Source organism: Xenopus laevis, chromosome 9_10S, assembly GCF_017654675.1.
Source record: "Xenopus laevis strain J_2021 chromosome 9_10S, Xenopus_laevis_v10.1, whole genome shotgun sequence".
NCBI lineage: Eukaryota > Metazoa > Chordata > Amphibia > Anura > Pipidae > Xenopus > Xenopus laevis.
Window position 1 is genome coordinate 75,388,914 of NC_054388.1, and position 24,875 is coordinate 75,413,788.

Sequence of the window (24,875 nt, forward strand, 5' to 3'; positions counted from 1 at the left end):
GTGGGCGGGTAGCTGCTCACTGCTGACCACGTGTATCACATGGCTATCCAATAATAGCTTGTATATTTTTATTTTATACATACAAATGCATTTGGGAACACTGCACATTCTATTCCAAATCAAAATAAAAAAATTATCAAATTTGTGTAATTCCTTTACAGAAAGTGAAGAAAAGGGAATATTAGGCAAAAAAATAGCAGCATCTGTATTCTTCTTTAAAAACTCAAACATTCACTGTATAAACTGAAAAATATTTTAAGATTTTGCTTTCCTTTCAATCACTGAACTAATATTTAGTTGTATAAGTAGTGTTTCTGAGAACTGCTGCACATCTGTGTTGCATGGAGTCCACCAACTTCTGGCACCTGTTACATTCCACAATTCTTCCTCATTTCTTGGTTTGTCTTCCACGTCTGTTTTTTCACAGACTGAATGAGCTCACCAATTGAACTCCACAATGCTATTATTTGGAACAAGCCTCATTAATTTATGATTCAATTACACAGAATAAGCAACATGCATGTCACTACTGTTGGGTAATTTATTACTCGACTACACCTACTAGTAAATTATTTTCCATGTAGAAATATAATTTTTTCCAAAAACAGTGATTGATCATATTAGTGATGTCCAACTCTTTAAAAGTCAATTCTTTAAAAATGCCATTTATGTTTGCAACTTATTTGGCTTCTATATAGCAGGGCCTTACCTTAAATCTCAGCTTCTTTTCCATCTGGGTTTCAAAATGCCCAAGGCACTCTGATGCATTCAGAGGTTGCCTCCTTCCTTTCTACATAGTTTTTAAATTTGGCATAGCAGGGGTGGTGGATACCATGTCTAGCTGTGTCACATCCAGTCCCTAGGCTCTTTGGTGTTGACTGAGGAGCATGCACAGTAGAAGCTTTTGGTTGAAGGTCCTGGGAACCAGATATGATGTCGCCAGAATTTCCAACCACCAACCCTACTCTGCTGCGTGTTTACAGGCCAAGTGCAAGTGAAGGGTGCCCTCTTGATGAAGCTGAAAAGCTCAAAAATTCACATCAGTCTTAAAACATATTGGCCCCTAAACAAAAGCTAATTCTTTAAACCATTTTTAGGCCAATATATTACTGCACACAGAAGTTGCACCAAACTATTGAACGCGTTACAATACCTTATCTGGCAGCAGCCTGACGGAAACCAAGCAGGATAAGGATCCTGTTTTATAGAACCCACAATCGAAAAAAACAAATACAAGGAAATAGGAAAACAACACATGAACAGCTATCAAGGACACTTCTTTATTTGAGTTTTACAGAGGCTGAAATGGAGATAAATAATTAAAATTGCATTATACTTTCCCAATATTGTCGTGTCTGCAGTGTGGTTTGCTGCCCCTTTTGTCTGTATTCTCCAGATCATCCAGCTTTCAGTAGAATGTAACCCCTGACAGCAGTGTGAATTCAGTAGTCCTACATTTCTTTAGCTTTGGAGACAGTACATGTCAAAGGAGAGCGTCGAACAAGGAATTACTACATAATGTGGTGTAGCAAGCGACTCTGCGTTTTCTTTTTCTTTTCGACATGTCTTAAAAGCTTTGCTGGCACAAATCTGCATGCCTCATTATGTTAATAGAAACAATACCAACAATTTGAATTAATAACTTATAATGAAGCCTGAAACGTCAGTGTCTGTATAAATGAGTGTGCCAAATCCATGATATGAAAAATGAATACAAAAATATGATGACCAAGCCTTGACGCCATTATTTTTAAAAAATGTTAAAAACATTGAATATAATTTACTGATGCTGCCACCATAATGCCCACCCACATATAGTTACATAGTTACAGTACGTAGTTAAATCGGGTCCATACATACCCAGAAATGGTTCTCTTTGGTCCGGATATGTATGATTAAACTATTTTATATGTCAGTCATAGGCAGCCGCACTCTGATCCTGATTTTATATGCTGTTGTGGGCACTGGATCAAATCTTTTACATGAATCTTCACATAGAGCTGCACTCCAATATTCAGTGAATCAAATCTCCTTTATTGCATACATTTGTGTGTTCAACATTTCAGCCCACCTTAGGGCCTTTATATATGTGAGTTAATTCACTTGCAGTGCAATTTATTGCTATGAATGCTGTGTGGGTGCAGTAAAACCCTTACACCAAGTAGGTCATAGAAGATTTAGCGCTATTGGAAAATGTAAAAACTGTGCACAAGACAGTAAATCTATGTTGAGTTAAATGTGTGTCTTTTATTTCTTGTTACAGAGATTCTGAATGGAGGAGTGTATCTTGGACAGAATAAGTTCCTTTGCTATGCTGACACTATCCACTGGCAAGACATTGTACGCACTCCAAATGCTACATTAGTCCCAATGACCAGCAATGCAGAATGTAAGTTTACATCCATCATAGTTTATTAGCTCATTTTGTTTAATGAATTAGAAGTCTAGACTAGGGATGGGCAAATTTTTTCACCTTGTTTAGCCGCAAAAATGATGCCATAGACTTGTATGGCGTCAGGCGTCAAAAAAAAAAAAAAGATGTGCGACAATTTTTTTGACGCCCATAGACTTTAATGAGCGTCGGTGACATTTCGCCACAAATTTTTGTCAAAACAAAACGGGTCAAATTTGCCCATCCCTAGTCTAGACTACAATTCATGTTTTTAGAGGAACACACATTCATTTACTAAAGAGAAGGCAGTGTGCAAAAAAAAAAAAGCTTACAATTGCATATTTTTTGCACTTTCGACGCTAATTTAATTGTTCCATTGGTAACTGTATTGCTTTTAAGTGCACATGAATACAGTGCTGCCTGCATTCTGCATTGATGTATTCATGAGGGGTGGGAGGCACATAGGCTTCCCACCTCCTGCCCCCCCATCCCCTGACTTGTGTGTCAGTCGGTTATGTGCAAGTTAGGGAGCAACAGAGGATACAGGCCATTACAGGGCCCTCTCCTGGTAAGGACAGAACTAGCCTTCACCTCTACGACTAGTATCATCATTTTTTCCTCATCAGGAGCACCCCTTAGTGATCTTCACTTCTGCCCATGGGTATAGTAAATGCCTCCCACATAAACCAAATATAATCATCAAATACAGTATAAGGGCTTATTTACAACCACACGTACTGTGTGCAAAGGGTTATTTTGGACCATGTTTTACCCACAATGCAGTATTCTTCCCAAAAAAAATGTTATGCTTGCAATACTTTTTTTCTTACTCAAAATGTATTAAAGTCAATGGTTGTTTTTCTTGTGGCAACTTTCTTTTTCTTGGTGACTATTTGGTCTTGGCGACTTTTTTGTCAACATTTTGGAGGTGCGGAATTTAGACGCAAATCCATACTTGGCAAAAATATTCGTTCCTCGCTAGTGCCAGTTTTAATTTTCTCATTTCCCCATTTTCTTATCTGATCTGCTCATGCAGAGGTACACTTGTTGTTTCATTTACTAGGTATTAAAAGGGTTGGTTCACCTTAAAGGTTACTTTTATTGTGTTATTGCAGCTTTCAAATAGGTGTCACTGTCCCCTTCTCAAAAACCAAATGCTCTGTAAGGCTGCAAATGTATTGTTATTGTTACTTTTTATTACTGATCCTTTTATTCTGACCCTCTCCTATTCCAGTCTCTTATTCAAATCAGTGCATGGTTGCTAGGGTAATTTGGACCCTAGTTACCGGATTGATTAAGATGCAAATTGAAGAACTGCTGAATAAAAAGCTAAATAACTCAAAACCCTTCAATAATTAAAATTAAAACAAATTGCAAATTGTCTCAGAATATCACTCTCTACATCATACTAAAAGTTATCTCAAAGGTGAACAACCCCTTTAATATGCAATTTTTTTTCTCTAGCAGATCAACTAGATCTATCTGCTTTGTTTATTAAATCTGGCACATTGGCTAGATTCCTTTTAGGAAGACAAAGGGGACCATTGGGTATTCCCTTCTTAGGTGATTTAACTGTCATGTCATTTATTCAGAGGCACTTGAGAAACTGTAGTTTGTAGACTGTAAAGCCCCAGCTGTGCATATATTGAATATAATAACAGTGTCTTGACCCTTGTTCTAGACTGCTTGCCAATAATTGGTTAGCTCGGTAAAGAGTGTTTCATTATTATGCAATGAGTATAAAACCACATTTGAAATTGTCAAGATCATAGTTAATGCCCATGGTCAAAAGATAAAAAGCAAAGCAAATGAGAAGAGGCTATCTTTATAATGAGTGTTATTACTGTAATTATAAATATAGACGAAGAGAGAAGGCAGCATGCACAAATATACTGTATAGGTGAGAAAGGGGCGGAGGAAAGAGTAAATGGAATAGAATATAGAGAACATGTTGTACAAGTTATTTTATTGCTTAAGATCTTGTATTCCCTTAATATCAATGTCTCTAATATTTAGCTTGAAAAAGCTTTATTATCATAGCAATATGTTATTCAAATTTATATTCAGAATTCCACTCTCTTTCTCCAGCTGCCACTGCAACTTTTGATAAGCAAATTCTAAAATAAGAACCTGAATAATAGACTTTTGCAGATACAATTTTTTCTCAAAGTGTCGACAAGCAATGTACAATACTTTGTAGGAGTATAGGCCATTTTACAGTTCTGGGCTCACCGTTTCATCTGTTGCAAATTACAGTTTCAAGTAGCTTGGGTTAAAAGCTATACAATTTGCTATTATATATAGTCAACAAATATATAATTATACCAAACGCATTCATGTATGTATATTTATCAAAGAGTGAAGTTGGAGATCAACACAGTCAGCTAGAGTAAAATACCGCCTCTCTCTATTCATTTCTATGGAATTTTGAAAGGTGTATTTATCAAAGGGAAAGTTCACCATTTGATGATCTAACTTCAATCTTTGATGAATATACCCTATGGAGTTACCCTCAAAGTCATCCTGTCGTCTTCCAGTGCAGAGTACCTCTTTTTTCGAGCACCTTTTAATATTTGGTACAAAACTCCTTACTTGTATCTGCCTAGTGCCAAGTGCCATTGATATCCCCTCAGGGTCGGACGGCTGGCTCCCAGAGTGCATGCGCGAGAACAGCCAGTGCCTGGTGCACAAGCACGAACAGCGGACGCACCGCCCAGTACATATTTTTGATTTAGTTCTGCCTGATCAGTGGAACATGAGGGCCCATCTGTTTTTTTCCCGGTGTCCCATCAGCCCAGTCTGACCCTGTATCCCCTCTATGTGTTAATTTGCCTTAACCATATGCAGGCCCAGATTTGTGGCGAGGCCACAAAGGCTCGGGCCTAGGGCGGCAAAATTTTTGCCCAGCCACATCCCTAAGGAGCACTGTGCTTGGGGAGGGTGCATTTGCTACTGAGCCGGCACTAGGACCATGTTTCCTCGGAGGATACAAGATGCGACTGGCGCTGGCACCATGCGGCATTGTGGCAATGCGACGCAAAATCCGTCACTGACCATATGTTTTGTGTCTGGTTGGGGCTGCAACCCCTGCAAAATGTGTTGCCATATCCGTGATCATAGAGCAGCACATCTAAGGTATATCTGCAATAGGAAAAGTTTTGAAACAGAAGCATAAGCAGGTGGAATGGAAAGATAAGATACTTTCTTTGGCTTGCACAGCTAATTCAGCAAAGGTAATTAGGCCACAGGGCCTTTAGAGACAATTGTGTCCCACAGCTGGCTGCCTCAGTATATGATTTCCTCACTCTAAGTTGTGTATAATTAGTGTTAATAAACCAAGAGGACTCTTGTGGAGTGATATTCTTTTGCAAGTATTATTGTCCATAGAAGTTGACAATGACCCTCCTAGCTGGTTGATATCGCTAATAACATTGTTTAATGGCACTTATGTTCAGTTACTATTGCCTCTTTAGCAGAGTGTTTCTGCTGGTGCCATGCAAACCTTTTGGTCCTTTGAGGCTCAGACCCAATTTAACTGCATGGTAAAGTGATGTAGAAATGTGCACTCATAGAAATAAACTATAGCCCAAGCATCTGCTTAATGCTCTCCATCATATGAGTGCCATCAATTAAACACTGTTCATTTGAATAAGGAGAAAATGACTTTCTTATGCTTCAAAATAAAGAGGGCTATTACATTACCTGTATAGCTGTTTCTGTACAGTACAATGCATAAAAGATAAGAGCAATAAGGCAGAGGCATACACCATTTAGTAGTGTTGCCACCTTACTTCTTTAAAACGGAACACATATGGAGGCAGATTTGCTAAAGAGCGAAGTAGCTAACGCTAGTGACTTTTCTTCAATGTTGCCACCCGCACGGACATTGCCAATTCACTAGCGAACGGGACCATCGCTAGAGGTCATTCGCACTCTATCGCCAGGAGACTTTTCGCTCTGGCGAAAAGACGTTACTCCACAAATTCACTAAAATTCGTATTTTACTGAACATAAGCTCTTTCGCCAGAGTTGCCTTCGCCACCTCAGATCAGGTGAAGTGCTATAAAGCAGCTAGATCTTCCTCAATATTCACTTACATCATATCCTGTGTGCTGAAAATGTATTAAAGTTCAAAAACCACTGGCGACTTTTTTTAAGTGGAATTGGCTGCTAAAGTCCTAACTTACTTTTTTGGGTAAGCGGTTTTCTCCACGCATTTTACAGTGTGGCTTGTGTGTAGGGCATTATATTAACTATCTTGTCTTTATTAAGGTTCCCTGGACATGTCTAATAAAAAGTGGTAACTTAAACCATTTGCAGCAACATTTATAATAAAGATGTCCATACAACTTTAAATAACTCGCTCTATGCAAATTGACCTAAACGCCCTAACGAAGTTTTGCTAGGCACAAATGAACGATAGTGCATCATCGCTATGAAATGCTCACACAGCCGCAGTAACGCTAGCGAAAAGTCACCAGCGTTCAGCAAAACATTTTAGGGAATTCCCGTATTCATAGCGTATTTGCGCCTGGTGCAAAGCAGTCGATGGCAACAATTAGCCCTTTAGTAAATCTGCCCTGTGGAATCCACAGCCTGCATGGCTAATTAGCAATTCATTTAGATGCAAGAAGCATGGTTGCAAATAAATCTAAAAGAATTGCTAATTAGCCATGCAGGCTGTGGATTTACTAAAGGGTGAATTGTCGCCGGCGACTGCTTTGCACCACGATAGGCTTTCCATATGTGTACGGTTTTAAAGGGGTGAGATGGCAACCCTAATTGTAAGTCTTTTCATGGATTCTGGAGAATAGATAAATAGACCAGGCTATATGAGTTAGGGTAGTTTGGCTAATTATTTACTATAATTGATCTCTTTTTAAAGCATCATTAATGGTAGAACTACACGGACGACTTGCTAATGATTCAACGGATCCGACGCGCTGCGCCAAAACGCAGGCAAATCAGATGCGATGGAAAATAAGGTAAGCACTACAAATGTCGGATGGTGTGGCAGTATTCATCCGATGTGACACGACTGTCGGATACAGACACTGCATGCTGCATCTGAACCCGACAGTCGTGTCGCGTCTAGTAATGGGCGAATTTCGCAAATTTTTCGCCATTTTGCGGCAAATTCGCAAATTTTACGGCGAAGTGGCACCGATGTCTCTTTTTTGACGCCAGAGTCCGTTTTTTACGTTGGTGTCCATTTTTGGCAGGATTGCGTCCAAAAAATTTACTTTTTTTGGGAATTCGCAGTGAATTTGCTCCTGGCGAATAAATTCGCCCATCATTAGTCACGTCAGATGAATGCTGCAACACCATCCGACATTACTATAGCTTACCTTATTTTCCGTTGCATCCGACTTGACGCCTGCGTTTTGTTGCAGCATACCGGATCCGCCGAAATCACTTGCAAGTATCCTTTAAAATAGAGATTAATTATAGTAAATAATTAGGCAATAGAACGCCAAACTTGTTGATGTTGATACTAAGAGAAGGTTAAGAAATGGCATTGCCTTTCCAAATATTTTCATTTCTAAATTAACAAGATTCTCATACAGCTAGCAAGCAGGGACCCCACATATTTGCTGATTGGCCACTTGGGAATTTTGGAATTGGTATAATTGGAAAGCCACTGGCAGCCATACCAGTGTGAGCTTGCAGTCTACTGCCATTGAAAGTGACCAAGGACAAATGTCCATATGGCACCATTGCACATATTTGTGTAGGAGAATGTATTTACATCTGAGGTCTCGTAACCCATAGGAACCAATCAGTAAGTAGCATTTAATGGTCTATTGCTGTTTGAATGCAGAATGTATGCTAATTGATTGTTTTGAGTTACTATGTATGCATGAAGGCAATAATATATTTATATATATATACATATATTGTTGTTTAGCTAAATACCATATACTATTGGCTCTTTGGATCACTGTGGCAACTTTCCCCCAGGTCTACAAACTGAACACATTTATCAAAACAATACAGACTTATTCCAGACCTGCCAAGTCTCTGTAGATAAAAAAAGAGAAAAAAGGATAGGAACGGATCTGTTTCCTATGCTGCAGGCAGCAGATAATAGTTGCCGATGTGTAAGGTAGCTGCAGATGGCAAACATGCTGCAAGAAGGAGAATAAAGCATGATATTAAGACTAATGTATTATCTGCAAATGCATGTCATATTATAGCAGGAACATTCTCGGCAAACTGTTCACTTGTCGTCAAATGTATGTTTGCAGTTGAGCCCACAGCTTTTCAGATCCAATTAGTCACAGAAAAAGCAATCACAAGCGAGACACCGAACTTTACCATTTGTCTTGTCTTTGGAAGGTTGATGATGTTGTACTTGGGGGATAATAGGTGATTCACAGCTAGAATATATCCACTGATTTGTCTGACATAAAGGCCTGATAATGTGAAAGGCCCCTTGTCTTCCCTTGTCTTCTCTTAACAACCGCTACCCGCTCATTCTTTGTGTCACTATCCTGGCTGCCTGGTGCCCTGTTTAATGCTGTGCTGAGTGATTTACAATGTATTATTTAAGCTTTTTGCCAATATCTGGTGTTTGTAAATCAAAGAAACATAAAGTGTGACCGCAGAGGAGAACTGCTTGCCCTTCTGATCTGCTCTTTTTCAATTTATTTTTAATACTCAGACCCTTATCTTACAAGCACCTCCTTATATTTCAGCATATGCTATGCCTGTACACATTATATTGTCTCTTTTCTTTTGCATAGTCTGCTATCATTTGCTGATTATACCAAGCAATATTCAACTAGCACATCTTGGTGGCACAATAAGTAGCCTTGTTGACTTGAACCTGGGTTTAGTCTTGACGAGGGCACTGCCTCCATTTAGTTTGTGTTTTTCCTGAGTCTGATTGAGCTGTCCGCATTTATTAAACCATACAGACAAGTTACTTGGTTAGTGATTTAACTGACCTTAATGTCTGTGAACATGACATAGGGGACACAGAACTGTAAACCTGCTTGGCAACCATGTTTGGGAGTTTTACTTTGAAAGCAGCAAGTAAGTTGCAGGTAAAATTTAGTCCCTCTGTAAAATGTATAATGAATCAATAGAATTCTTAATAAATCAGATAAAAGTTGAGTGTAGGACTGGCCAGACCAGGGGTGACTTTATTGGCCAGCTTAAATATATTGCAATATATGGACAAACAGTCCCTGTATTGTTTAAAGGACACGGCATTTTTTTTGGTAGCTTAAGGCAGAAAATGTCTTAAATATATTGATAATATATTGAGTGCAGAGAACCTCTTGTATTTGTGTGTATGAATTATGTGGTCACAGCCTCATTGCACCCCAGCTTAACATTTTAAAAATTAGCGGTGAGCACAACCTTCTCTTGTTTGTTAAAGTCTGCTTGGGCAGGGACTGGTGGGAGGGATGAGCAATCCCTGTAAACTGTTTCTTACAGATATTATCATAGAATATTTATAAAAGCTAGACCATTGAGTAGAATCATTCCTTGGGACCCCACAATACTTCACCCATTGAATAGTATGACCATCTCAGCCCTGTGACTTCAATTGTCTTGTACTGTAGATGTAAATTACCACTCCCCAGTGTGGTGTTCATGCAAATGGCCTGTAGATGTCACTGTGCTCATTCTTATAGTGTGCATACTTCCTGGTAGCTTAAAAGTGAAAGTTACTGTTGTGGAATGACTGCATGAGACTCTACTAATAAAGCACTGTTATACTCTACTCATCCTCGGCTGCCCAAAACATAACAAATGGCGACAAGGATGGCTCTTCTACCTCTGCAGCAGCTTGCAGCTTTTCTTCCAAACCCTGGTGAGCTTACCATACCTTTTACTGCTTGGATATGTATGTTTGAAAATTACATTATTGCTGCTGACCAAGGGGAGATTTCTGCTGCTAGAAAGCGTGCTTTACTTATTCACTGCCTGGGAGCAGAGGGACAGCGTATATTCTATACATTACCATTACCTGATGAGACTTATGAAACTGCACTTACTGCTATAAAGAACTTTTTTGTGCCAAGAGTAAATGTGGTTGCTGAAAGATATAAATTCCGTCAACATGGAGAGCGTAATGGTGAATCCTCAGAACAGTTTGTAGCAGCTTTGAGAGAGCTGGTTGTTACTTGTGACTTTGGGAATCTAACAGATGAAATGCTAAGAGACCAAGTAGTTGAAAAAACAAACTCACCTCGTATTAGAGAGAGACTGCTCCTACAGAAGGTTTTAACCCTTCCAAAGGCTATTACAGTTGCTAGCCCAATTGAAACAGCAGTGGCAGAGGCTAAAACTCTCATCAGGGAACTGCTGGGAATGTACAGATTGTGAATTCAATACTGTGGCCCAATAATGCACAGTTACAGGCAAAATACAGTGCTAAGGAAAGGGATTCACCTACACTGCAAAACCATACAGCAAATACAAATACTGCAAATCATGTTACATGTCCTGCAAAAGCTTTACGGTGCCGCAACTGCACAAAAGTAGGACATTTTGCTAAGATCTGCCGTAAAGATGTTCATGAAGTCACTACTACAAATGTCACAGTATTAAGTGTGGATAAAGTTGGTACAATTATTCCAGACAAGTTTATATGCACTGTCAGTGTCAGTACTGCTTCTGCTGACAAGGGACACTCCATTAACCTAATGTTTGATACAGGTTCAGCTGTTTCTATACTACCAAAGGATATTTTCTTGAAATACTTTGCAAAAGATCCGCTTGTTGCACCTGCCCTGAAACTTGTCAGTTACTTAAAGAATCCAATCCCTGTGCTTGGTTTATTGCCAGTGACTGTACAATTTGAATCAAATACTGCAAAATGTGACTTTTACATTGTGAATAAGGGCACTGCTATACTTGGAAGGGGTCTCTTTGCTGCATTAAACCTACAATTAGTTGATGGTCTCATTACTACAGCATCAGTGCCTGCCACACAGCCTGTGTCTAAAATTTCCCCACAAAGCAACACTTCACTGGGTTGTGCAAAGAACTTTGTACACAAAGTTAAGTTGAGACCAGATGTAAAACCAGTACGCCAGAAATTGAGGCGATTGCCCTACTCTATAAGGGAGACTGTCTCACAGGAACTAAAGAAACTGGTAGAGCAAGATGTGATTGAAAAATCAGAATCCTCCGAATGGGTTTCAGCAATTGTTGTAACAATGAAGAAAACTGGAGGTATTCAATTGTGTGTTGATCTCCGTGAACCTAATAAAGCAGTTGTTATGGATAATCATCCCTTGCCACACATAGAGGAAATATTTTTCAGAACTCCAAGGAAAGTAGAGACCTCACTGCATTTATCACCCATGATGGTTTGTTTCGGTTCAAGCGTGTACCTTAGACTGGCTATTGTCAAAGAACGATGTCTTCTATACTCCATGGCATACCTGGTGTAGAATGCTACTTGGATGATATAATTGTCTATGCTCCAACTATGGATCTTCATGACAAGTACCTAGAAAAAGTTCTGAAATGCATTGATTCTGCAGGACTGAAATGGAACCTTTCCAAATGTCACTTCAGACAAACTCAGCTGTCATTTCTGGGTCATATAATCTCACAAGATGGATTACTTCCTGACCATGTCAACGCTGTTACACAAGCACCTTACGAGATTTCTTAGGTCTTACTTCATAGTATTCTAAGTTTATTCCCAACTCTGCTTCAGTTGTGGAGCCACTTAGAGCACTACTACGTGGAACTTTAAGTCTGGTGTGGTCAGAGTCTGCTCAACATAGCTTTGAAATAGTGATGAGGACATAGAAGTTGTAGCATTGACTGACTTACTATCATCTACAGTTACAGCTGCTGATTTTAAGCAAGCTTGCCTCACATGTCCAATTCAAGTAAAATTACGGGACATCTAACAAAGCAAATGGCCAAATGCTGAGAAGAAACTCAGTCCTGATCTTCAACCTTACTACAGGATTAGACATGAACTGTCCTTAGTAGATGGCTATGTTGTCCATGGAGCTCATCATTTACTGGTACCAGAGATCTTGCGAGAAAAGCTCATACAACTTGCACATGAGAGTCATCAAGGAATTGTATGTACAAAACAAAGACTAAGAGAACTATACTGGTGGCCAGCAATGGATGCCGATGTGGTCACTACCATTCATTCTTGTGTTACTTGTCAGAATCATGACAAAACAGCTATCACACATACACCACCACTTCAGCCAGTACCATTCCCTGATTCAGCATGGGAAAAACTTGCTATTGATATTGTCGGTCCTTTTACAGATGCTTCTATAGATTTTAGATTTGCTATAACCTTGATAGACTATTACAGTAAATGGACAGAAATTGCATTTGTTTCTGATATAACATCAGCTATAGTAAAAACATTTCTGTCTACAGTCTTCAGCAGAGAAGATAATTCAAAGGAGTTAATATCAGACAACGGACCATAGTTTGTCTCATATGAGTTTGAATCCTCTCTGAGAAAGAGGAATATTGTGCATAGGAAATCTTCAGTGTATTACCCACAAGCAAATGGAGAAATCGAGCAATTCAACAGAAGTCTGAAAGAAGCACTACAGACAGCAAATCTTACTGGGAAATCTTGGAAAGTATTTACAACAGAGTTCCTACATAACTACAGAGTAACGTGCCATGCAACAACCCAATCATCTCCTGCTGAATTATTACATGGCAGACAGATGCACACTAAGTTACATGTTGAAGATATCAAACGTCCACAAAATACTCTTTCTACAAAATCATCTACTGCTGACATTGTGAAATGTCAACAAGCCAAATGCAAGGCTTATACTGACAGAAAATGTGGTGCAAGAGAAATTTACTTTCAGCCTGGATCTTTAGTCAGAATTAAGAAACCAGGCTGAAACAAGGACAATCTAAATTTACTACACCACTTGAAGTGAGACGCCAGCGAGGACGATACAATATATGAAGGTCACATATGGAATGCAAGTCATCTTGCTCCTGTTAGGGATGACTTTGGAGAAGCTCCATTTGATGAAGGACATTTTCCTACTCCTGTTGCCAACTGCAATAGGCCTGAGGAAAGTGAACCTATAAGGCGTACTGAGAGAATCAGAAAACTACCTGCATGGACCAAGGACTTTGTGATGTGAGTAATGTATATTATTGCTTTAAGATGAATTGTTGTTGCTTATTACATTTGCCCAAATGCTTTCCTACTATAGGGGAAATGTGTGGTGTTCATGCAAATGGCCTGTCGATGTCACTGTGCTCATACTTATAGTTTGCATACTTCCTGGTAGCTTAAAAGTGAAAGTTACTGTTGTGGAATGGCTGCATGAGACTCTGCTAATAAAGCACTGTTATATTCTACTCATCCTCGGCTACCCAAAACATAACACCCAGTATTATCATAGGTTTTCAAAATCACATGAAAAAGCTGTTCAGGGTTGTGGAACAGTTTAGTGAATGGAGGGGGAAGGATGGAAAGTCACACAATTACAGGAAAATACTGACAACCAGCCCTAAGCTGGTTAAATACTGGTTAAATACTAGTATAGACTAGATAGGCTGGTTAAATACTGTCAAAGGGCCAAGCCTAGTTCTGATAAGTAGTTGCAGATCAAATGCCCATATCTTCCAGCAGAGAACACAAGATGGAAGCTACTGTAGCCACATCGAAAGTGAGAAACTACCAGGGTCAAGTAGATCCCATCCTTGATCCGAGTTGTACCAAGAGCATCAGGCTTCTGTAGAACATGGCAAATAACTTTGTGTCTGTTATTCACAGTAAGGGGCAAATTTACTTACCTCCGTAGATCCACCAGCATTGTCGTCGTCACACTTCGCTGAACTTCGCCAGGCGTAGATTCCTCAGGACATCGCAAATTCACGAAGATCCGAAGTTTATTTAGGTGTTCTAATACCCTAAACATGTGCCCACAGTATAGTTAAGGTGCCACAAATGTAGGGGGGAAGGTGGGCACCCTAAAAAAATTTCGATCTTTTTCAGCCTATCACCCAAAAAACACCAGCGTTTTTTTTAACTTTTTGAAAACTCCTATCTACTCTATTGCACTTCGCCTGCTCTAACCTGGCGAAGTAAACTCTGGCGAAGGAGGTCATGTTCAGAAAAAGATCAATGTTAGTAAATTTGCTTATTTTCACCCCCTTCGCCAGAGTGCAACTTCGCCAGCGTTAGGGTGCAAAGTTGCGCTAGGCTATCAGCATCGCTGGCGAATTTTCGCCAGGGTGACTGATAGTAAATTTGCGAAGTTGCAAAATGACTTCACGCTGGTGAATTTTCGCCAGCGTTAGTCACTTCGCCCTTTAGTAAATTTGCCCCTAAGCACTTTGCCTCCCCCCAAATAAGGCAAAATTCACTGAAAAATATTTCCTTCTCTAATCAGTTTTTTTTTTTTCTTGTCTGCTTTTCCAAGTTGGAATTTATCTAAACATAGGGTTACTTATCTGAGCTCCTGCCAACTTAAGAGGCCTCAATGGGCAGCAAAAAGTCCCCCTCTTGTAATTTTAAGAGCCGAATTTCCGGATTTTAAAATTTGTGGTCGTTGTGCTATTGCACTCATTGCACTAGAGATGCTCCCCCCCCCTTGACCCGCTCCTACAGTGATGTTTTAAGGGGGGAGTAAAGAGGTGGAGCCTCTGTAGTTGAGATTTGATCATTGTGAGTTAGAGAAAAGTAGCCTAAAAAGACTTTCAAACCAAAAATTAATTATTGCCTAGTAAAAGAAAACATAATTCTAAGCAACTTTACAATATACATTCATTACAATTTTTCTATGGTTTTTAAGTTCAAATGCTGCTTTCAATAGCAATTGCTTTTACAAATAACTTTTAAGAACACTTTTAAGAAAATTTGTAATAAATATTGGAAAGTTGCTTAGAATTATGTTTCTTTTTATTAGGCAAATTTTTATTTTGGGGTTGACTTGCCCTTTAAATTAGGAGGTTTTGCATTTTTCTCCTGAAATATTTACAGTGTGAGTTATTGAACTGTAAGCAATGGTGTCTCTAGCAAAACAAGAGAGGAGGTTCTATTCCCTAGCAGGTATGAGACAGACAACCGTGGTAGCAAGAGAAGCTTCAGCTGGGAAATCAAAGGGCTACTATCACATTAATCTTAGTCTTTTCCTGTGGGAGCAATTTACTGTGCTCAGTACTCCCTTAAATGGTGTGCTTGGTAGATTAAATTGGGGTTAAAAAAAAAACTAACACTTGTACACTCTGGCACTCGGCAATGAACTGGGGACATGCAGTCTCCGTTTACCACAGTCCGTTTGTCACTCCGTGGCACTTTCCTGTACAATAAATAAAGCTGGAGCCAGCAATCACAGCTCACATTAATTTATGACTATCCCTCAATGGGCTTCATTGAATACCTCTTAGAGAAACGGAAGGATTTAATTTGTGAATGGTATGGTTTAAAGGAACAATAACACCAAAAAATTAAAGTGTTTTAGACAAAGACAATATTGTGTACTGTTGCCCTGTGCTGGCAAAATTGGTGTATTTGCTCCTGAAACAAATATAGTTCATATAAACAAGCTGCTGTGTAGCCATGGGGGCAATCATTCAAGCACAAGACACAGTGTAGATAACAGATAAGTTCTGAAGAAATCCATTGTATAATACAGAGCGTATCTGTTATCTGCTGTGTATCCTGTGCCTTTTCTCTTTTTTCAGCTTGGAATGGCTGCCCCCATGGCTACACAGCTGCTTAATTATAGAAACTTTAGTTGTGTTTCTGAACCAAACACACCAGTTTTACCAGTGCAGTAGCGCATTATATTTTCATTATCTATACAAGCAAACAATGGCTATAAAGGTCAAATACTAACATAGCATAACAAACTATGAAGTGGAGAGGGCCTATTAGTCTGTAAACTGCATTAGAAGTTACATAATGCAGGTGTTAATAATCCATTGGCAAATGTGGAGCATCAAAATGTGTGAAATGCACCTTTTTAAAAAATCAAGTTTATCTAATATGTTCTATATTTGCCAGGAATATATTGTGCAGGCTTTTGCTGCCCATAACTGATCTATTAGAGGGATTGTGCAAACAATACACTTTAACTCTTATAACTAAATCTCCTTTAGTGTAAAAACCTTGATTCCCCCTAAGCCTAGCAAAAGCCAATCCAGTGCTCTTGGTTAAGGGCTTAACTGTAACTTTCTATTTACCAGAAATTCTTCTCTATTCCCAGAGCTGTGGATATAGGGAAAACATTTTTGGGAAACTTAATATTGGCACATATTATGAGCTATATACAGATGAAGTCACTTGGATTTGTGTGTTAAATGCATCATGAATCGGGATTAACTGAATAAACTGTTATCTAAAGTCATTTTAACTCATGTAATGCCTTTTAACCTAGATGGGATGCTGTGACTCAATTTTCTGTGTTAAATGGGATAAGAGGGATATCTGGGTTTAGTTATTCTGTGTCAAACACACAAACCAAAGTGGCTTCATCTGTATAGGTATTTATTGTGGGATCAGGGGATACACCTACAGGTGGCCCCACTAGCAACAAACATACCAATTGCAATAAACCAATAATCAACTTTATAGAACTAGAAGATAAAGTAAAGGCAAATACACATCAATAATACCCCTGCCATGTGGATTTCGTGTGGCAGTCCCAATCTTGACACAGTATTTACCAAGTCCCACACTCCACTACCTGTGGACAAAGAGAGTCACAGTCCTTTTTCCCCAAGAGCTCTTAACTTTCCCCAGGTAGCGCTACCTGTCCAAATACTTCTCCAGATGGACAGAGGTAGTTGTTCCCATGTAACAGGCACACAAACAATGCCTGTTCTCACACAGGGGACACACTTCAAATACCCTCCCTCAGGCAGAACACTCACCAGGCACTCACAGATGAATCAATCTTCAGGCTGGACTCCCAAGCTAATCCTAGCTGAGTACTAGTGATGGGCGAATTTGCGCGAAACGGCGCCGGCGTCTCGTTTTTGATGCCGGCGGCCGTTTTTGACGCCGGCGCCCGTTTTTTCGACGCCGGCGCCCGTTTTTTCGAAAAAAAAATGTTGACGCCATCGAATTTTTGACGCGAATTTTCGCGGGCGTTTCGCAAATTTATTCGCTGCCGGCGAAACGTGCAAATTCGCCGCGAAATTCACACCTGGCGAATAAATTCGTCCATCACTACTGAGTACAACAAACCTACTTTATTCTTCAGGGGACAGCTCCAACACTCATCCAAAGTGCAAGCAGCTCACAAGCCTCCTTTCAAATCAGTATCCTTCCACAGTCTCTCTGCTGCCTCCAAGCTCTAAACTTTCCAGGGTTGGGCTCACCAGACTTGGGGCCTCATACCCCAAGCCCTCCAGGGCCCTTTAAACTCCTTAGGCTTACATCTTTGCTGCAGTTCACTCCTGGCTGAAGTGAAACTGATAGAAGCACTGAGCACATGGCAGCTCGGCTTTTTTATATTCCTTGCGCAACAGTGATACTGCTGGCAAAATCTGGAATCTGCCAGGGCTCACTGCACATGGGACAAAGGACTCACTCCCCCTCCCAGATCCAGTTGAGGTCCAACACTTAGTGGTATATTTATCAAAGAGTAAAGTTAAAGATCGCCACAGTCTGCTTAAGTGAAATTCTGCCACTCATCATTCTTTTCTGTGGGATTTTGAATGACGTATTTATCAAAGTATAAACTTTCACTTTCAGCCATTGAAAAATACTTTTTTAAAAATCCCATAGAAATTAATAAAGCGTGGCGGAATTTCACTCTAGAGGACTGTGGTGATCTCTAACTTCACTCTTTGATAAATATACCCTTTAGTTCCACCCATGTGGAGATTTTTAAACCATAGGGAAACTTAACCCTACGGGTTCCTACATTAGTAATTTTTTGGAACTTAAAACATTGCATAATGCATGGTGTAAGACATGCCCTGCTGGGCTCCCTAGGCAATCCTGCTGACCGCTTTGCCCCCACCCCCTGGCACACACAAACAGGTGCGCCCATGAATGCAAAAAAGTTTTATTACAGGGGAGCAAAGCACCATCAGGGACATGGGCTTGGACTAGGGGTAGGCGGCGAATAGGTACGTGGCTGGCACCCTCCCAGCTTTGTGCCATAGGCACGTGCCTCTACTGCTTACCTCTAGTTCTGGCCCTGGGTTTAAGTAGCCACAAGCCTCAGCACAGAGACCTGTGATATGTGGCTTTAATCAAATGCTATCTATGTCAGGTAGCATGTGATCCAAGAGCGGGGGGGGGCAGAAATAGACATGTACGTGTTCACCCACCTATGCACACTTGCACTCCTTAGCCATCACTCACTTGCACCCCGGCAAATTTAAAAATACCTCTTCTCTTTTTTCTAAGGCTTTTTCTGAGTTTGCTATGAAGTGGAGGGCTATAACCCTCACCATAACATTACTGATTAATACTATATTTTTCCATATAATTCCCATCCTCATGTTGTTCTAGTGTGTTCTCTTGTTTACCTTTCAGTTCAATAAATACATGGTGAAATCTGACTTGTCTGGCCTAATATGTGGATTTATTTTGCTGCAGGAATGCATAGTGTTTCTACTTGACCTTGTTTACTATTTCTCTTTGGTTTTGTTTCCAGAAATAAAAAAAATGAAGTGCTTGTCTCCAAAATGGCATTTGGACTTTGTGCCTGTTTTATACTAGTTACATATTATTATTGAGTTAAAGAAGCTTATTTGTCTGTTGCTAAAAAGCTTTTATATTTCTATTCTAACAAAACTAATCTTGGAAATTAATAGCATTCATTTATGGGAAAGAAGCTGTCACCATCCGTTGTGTCCTTTTTAGAGCACTTGGAAAAAATTACTGTAGAGAGTTAATTTATTGACCTTGAATATATTTTATTGTAGGTGTATTTTCTAAAGGTATATATAATGCAAACCCTCATAAATGAATGTAAAAATGCTTTGAGGGCTCATCTGAGCACTTTTGCAAATTGTACAAATACTTTTTAATGTAGGTTTCAAGATATTAATAGTTGTTACACTGTTAATATATTGCATTTAAAGCAATACCTCCTCCACATGCTGGCCATTTTTGCAGACTGGAGAAAATCACGTTATGAAGAAAATAAGTCTTTTTCACAGGACAGGCCCAATTTTGACAGCTCAGCCCGCAGTCCCGGTTTCTTGCTAAAATGTCCTGAGTTTCACTTTGATCTCCTACACTGGGGCCAGAAAAAGATACAACATTTCTGAAACTTAATTAAATAAGAGGCTTTTTGGCAGAGAGCCCAGAATATTCAGCATATGCACTAAGATACAATTGTAACTATTTAAGCAGGTCTCTTGGGAGAACTTGCAGCTTAATGGGCAATTCACCTTATCATACATTTTTATATAAAACTTGACCCTAAAATCCCCAGAATTGAGTTTAGTTCTATAACCTACCAAATTTTTTAAAAATGGATATGGTATTTAGGGGTACATGGTCAAAGAATTGCCACTGAGCTACGTGCAGCAGAACTTTTTGTCCATCTTTCCAATTTTCAAATGTTGGTAGGTATGTTATTTATGTAAAAAATCTGGGGCTCTGGCTGGGACTTAGCAGGGACATGTTGGTCCTTCTGCTTTCATGAAGGCAAGGCAAAAGCTAGGCTTAGTGGATCTTACAAAGGGCCTACTGTGCTAGTCATGGGACTGGGGTCCCCATCCAGTTCATTTTATTGGACCCAGACATTTCTGATTGTGGCCCTGGTCATGCACCAGGTCACCTAACTAATTATAGAAGAAGAAATCCAGTATCACACTGTAGTTGGCGAAGAAATATTTTATGATTTATTTAGCCCATGCATACAGAAAAGGTCGCAACTGATATGTAAGGCAGTTTGCTCATAAACACTCCTAGCCCCAAATTATATAACAGTGGTTGAAACCTTGCTAATGTTCCTGATAGCATATTACATGCCCATAATATGGCTCTGCTATTACACAGGCAGATATCCAGCTATAATTCTGCAGCCTTATGCTGTTACAGGTATAAGATCCAGGCTGTCTCCTATAGACTCCATTTTATCCAAATAATGCACATTTTTAAAAAATGATTTCCTTTTTCTCTGTAATAATAAAACAGTACCTTCTATGTGATCTAAACTAAGATAAAATAAATAATCATTGAAAACAGAACCAGCCCATTGAGTTTATTTAATGTTTATATGATTTTTTATCAGACTTAAGGTATGAAGATCCAAATTATGGAAAGATCCATTATCCGGAAAACCCCAGGTCCCAAGCATTGTGGATAACAGGTCCCATACCTGTATAGGTTTTAAATTTGTTTATTAAGTGGGAAAAGAAACAGTTGCTTAAAACAAAGGTTTGTGCTTGCAAAGATAACTGGAACTATTGCTTGTTCTCTTGAATAAATTCTCAGTCATGAACCAGGAACTATTATAAACAGCAAGCAGCAGAAGTTGACCTCTGAGATTTAACCCCATGATTCACTAAACTATTGGGAAAAAAAGCAATAAAACCCAGCCGCATACAAAATTACAAAGTAACAGTAATAATGCTCGTGTGTCTCTCTCAGCTGGGGTCCCCATTAAATCAAGGTTGAATTGTTGGTCGGGCTGGACCCAACATGGATAAATTATGGCTTTTTTAAGGCAGTGCCTTTTTGTGGATGTGTTGGCTAGTGCAATCACCTCTGTTCTTTCCTGTGTCTCAGGAGAGCTGTATGAACTGCAGAATTTGCCTGTATTTTAGGAAAATTAAATTTGTTATACTTGTGGACAGCAGCAGCAGTGTTCAAATAAAGCCAAGCTGCAAGGAAATCATAATAGAGGAGAAGGCTATGAATAAGGATTTGTTCAGCTCTCAGAGGCTGTATTAAGGGCAGTGTCAGGGAAACTGGGAAATGGGCTGTGGAAAACATGCAAGATTCATTCAGTAGCGCTGGAGTGGGTATCAGGAGCAAAGAGCTACATTAGAAGTGTCACCCAAATGAGTTTATAAATTGCTCTGCCAGTTCGGGGAGAACACATTTCAGGCTTACCAAAAAAAAATTGTCCAAACAGTATTTTGGTCCTTGTCGCGATAAGTAGAAAGATTTCGGTGCTTCGTCATAGCTGGTTTCAAAGCGATGGAGCATCAGGGTTCTGGGATTGCTTGTAATCGGGGCATTTTTTATTGTTTTTGCAGCTATTATAGACTGCAGCCAGACCAGAGGTGGCCCAGTTTGGCACAGCCCACGGCCCGCTACTGGTCTGTGGCCTGTTGGTTGGGGACCCCTGCTCTAACCTTCTTCATTACTTATAAGTTTTCCATCTGTGTTAGAAGCACACATTCTTTGGATAGTTTGGAAGAAGGACTTTATATTGACTGTGATGGAAATCTTCTCCAGTTGTTCATCTGTCATATTGAAAATGTTTCTATTGATACAGGTTCTAATGGGCTGCCTTCCAAACGCATCCCTCACTTTTTTTATTTTATTTAAGGAGAGATGAGGAAGGAATGCTGTTTAATTCTCAATATGGAACCAATGTGTAACATATACTAGCAGGTTCACTCTATACAGTAAGTCTGTTATGTTAAAATTACTGAAGCCCATGATGGGATTTCAAAATGAAGTATATACAGCGGCATTTCAGCGTCTGCGGCCACCTGACACCCCCATCCCGATCCACACTTTAAATTTTTTTGTGTCGGAGCGCGTCTAGGGAGGCACGTTGATAATTCAGCGCTACTGCGCTCGCTAGCAGAACTGAATTTCCATGTAAAAAATAGAAATTCAGCTCTTAAAGATGCCGTCCCTGGTAACTCTCCCCTCCATGCTGCCTGAGGCAAGGTTCTGACCTTGCCTCATGGCAGGAGCGGCCCTGGGTATATAGAACCTTTAAATAAGCATAACCCTGAATGTTATACAATAAAAAAATTATATTGCAAATATTTATTGAGGATAACTTGGCCATTGGGAACTTTTTGGTTTCTGTTGATAAAATTTGCATTATCCCTAATAAAAGCAAATATGCATTTTTATCAGACAAGGGGAAGCTTCTACCCCAACCACTTGCAAGTTTTAAACTTAATAAGTAACAAAGCCCTTAAATCAGAACACTACCTACAAACCCTTCGTCCTGGAGGCCAGAAATGAAGTACAATATCAATCAACATTTTCTTCCTTTAAAATAAACTCACAGGAGCATGCGGGCTGGCGTTCCCTATTTACATTTTTTGAAAGACCAGATTAAATTGCTTAAAGCATAAACATATTATGATTCAGAAGAGATAAGCAAACTGATAAAACAATTTAAAACTTATGTCAGGCATCCATTCACTTCCTCAGTAGCACACATATATGTTGTGTACCGTAAAGGAATTAATTCATCATTATTCATTCATTCATTCATTCATTATATAGTGAATAAAGTACCCCCTCTTGTAAAATATAAGGATATTATAAGTCACCGAGGAGTTTCATGACCATATTAAAACATGAGGCCGAAGACCGAGTGTTTTTATACAGGTCATGGAACTCCGGGGTAACTTCTAATAGCCTCATATTTTGCAACTGGGGGTATTTTATTTATTATAATACACAAGTTTCAGTGAGTCATGTGACAGGAAGCAGCGCTCAACTTGTATACGAGTCCACAAAAAACTCACATGAATTTGAATTTCAACCCTTGATAAATGTGCCTCCCCATGTCATCTAGTACATGTCTGTACAAAGTTGTACAATTGAGAAAAAGAAGAGTAGAGGTAGTGAGTTCCACTCTTGGATAATTAACCTTCTGGCAGCCTGAGAGATCAGAAGATAAGTACCACAGAGTTTAAGATAGAGAATAATTTCTTTATATTATTTTTCTTCCTCTGTTACACAAAAGAAAAGGCAATGAATGTGTAGCATTACAATAGGGAATGTTATACAAGGACAGGCATAGCATTGCCCACAGGCCCAGCCCGAGCAGCTCTCATGTACAATGCTATCTCTTAGCTTGTTAATACTCAGGCACCATTCTTTCACAGAAATGATATTTTCATTCAGCTCGGCTATATCTGGTTATTTCCCACAGGTTTTTTTTTCTTCTACTTTTTTTTAACCAAGATCAACTTTTTCTTGGATGAATAATGAAATTCAAGTTTAATGCCTGTACAACGTTAATCCCTTCCTGTGAATTACTTAACAATGAATTTAAGAGTTTTAGATGGAAAGTGGTTAAATATTCAATCACTTCGATACTAAATACAGTTTGTCCCAGTGGAAACATATACTGTAGACATGATCTATATTTTATTTATATAGGTTAAAGGGATCCTGTCTTTGGAAAACATGTTTTTTTCAAAACACACCAGTTAATAGTGCTACTCCAGTCACATGACTGGGGGCAGCTGGGAAATTGACAATATGTCTAGCCCCATGTCAGATTTCAAAATTGAATATAAAAAAATCTGTTTGCTTTTTTTCAGAAATGGATTTCAGTGCAGAATTCTGCTGGAGCAGCACTATTAACTGATTCATTTTGAAAAAAAAAAATGTTTCCCATTACAATATGCCTTTAACAAGCATATGCAGTCCTTTACAAAGCTTCGACATGAACAAGGGTACAGTACAGTTAATACTAATTAAAGGGAAAATTCCTCCCTTTTTCACATGAGCTCATCCAGTTGAGCTTATGTATTAAATGTAAACTGCCAAAAATAGACATATATACTTTTTTTTTTACAGAGAACGGGATTTCTCAGTTTCAGAAGAAACGATTGCCTTTGTAGCACCCATTTCCAAAACCCCTATGCTTTCCAGATGATTTATGCAGTATGGCTGTTCAGATACTCTTTATGCTTCATTATTGAATAAGACCAAGAAAGGGGTATTTTTCCTATTAACAGTACACATAAATAAGATGATGCTAGTACTATAGTTTCAAATCAGAATTACAATCTATGAAAAGCAGATTCTGTACTGATTATGAGTAAGTAAGACTGACAAACCCAAAGCTGCCATTAGAGAGGTGCAATCAGGGGCAACATATGCAAATTCGACAATATAAGGCTTATTATATTCTCACAGAAAAAGTGTAATATGTAGTATGTAAAAGGACAATATTTACATATTTATATATATATTCCAGTTTGGTAAGATTCTCTGATATGCCACTTAATATAATGTCAGCTAACTGTTGCTTAAGTGTTAATTTTGGGGGTATAGTTTTTCTTTAAGGCCATGCAACAATATGGGGTCTGTGCCCTCCAGAATATTTAGATTTATCCGATCTAAAGAAAACTGATGTTTTCTGTTGCAGTCATTACTAATTCCCTTTGTTATAAATCAATTAAGACTCATTAGGTTTGTGCATGGGACTCCACTAGTCTCCTATTAATAATTATCATTATTACTGATTAAAGTTATATTATTTGTGCCAGATGGATCCTCCCCCGCACCTCTACCTCCCTATTCCCCCTGCCATTCTGTTAGATAGAAATTATTTTACATTATGTTGCTATAATGAGTTAGTGATTGAAA

General features: G+C 39.1%; 1 protein-coding gene across 2 annotated transcripts in view; it reads left to right on the forward strand.

The window, feature by feature from the left end:
• Positions 1 to 24,875, forward strand: part of LOC108703039 (receptor tyrosine-protein kinase erbB-4) — a 440,770-nt gene that overhangs the window by 285,877 nt on the left and 130,018 nt on the right. For both annotated transcript variants that reach the window (XM_018238955.2, XM_041578052.1), the window contains exon 4: positions 2,264 to 2,389. In XM_018238955.2, coding sequence (XP_018094444.1) covers positions 2,264 to 2,389 — 126 coding nt within the window. The remainder of the gene's footprint in view (positions 1 to 2,263; positions 2,390 to 24,875) is intronic.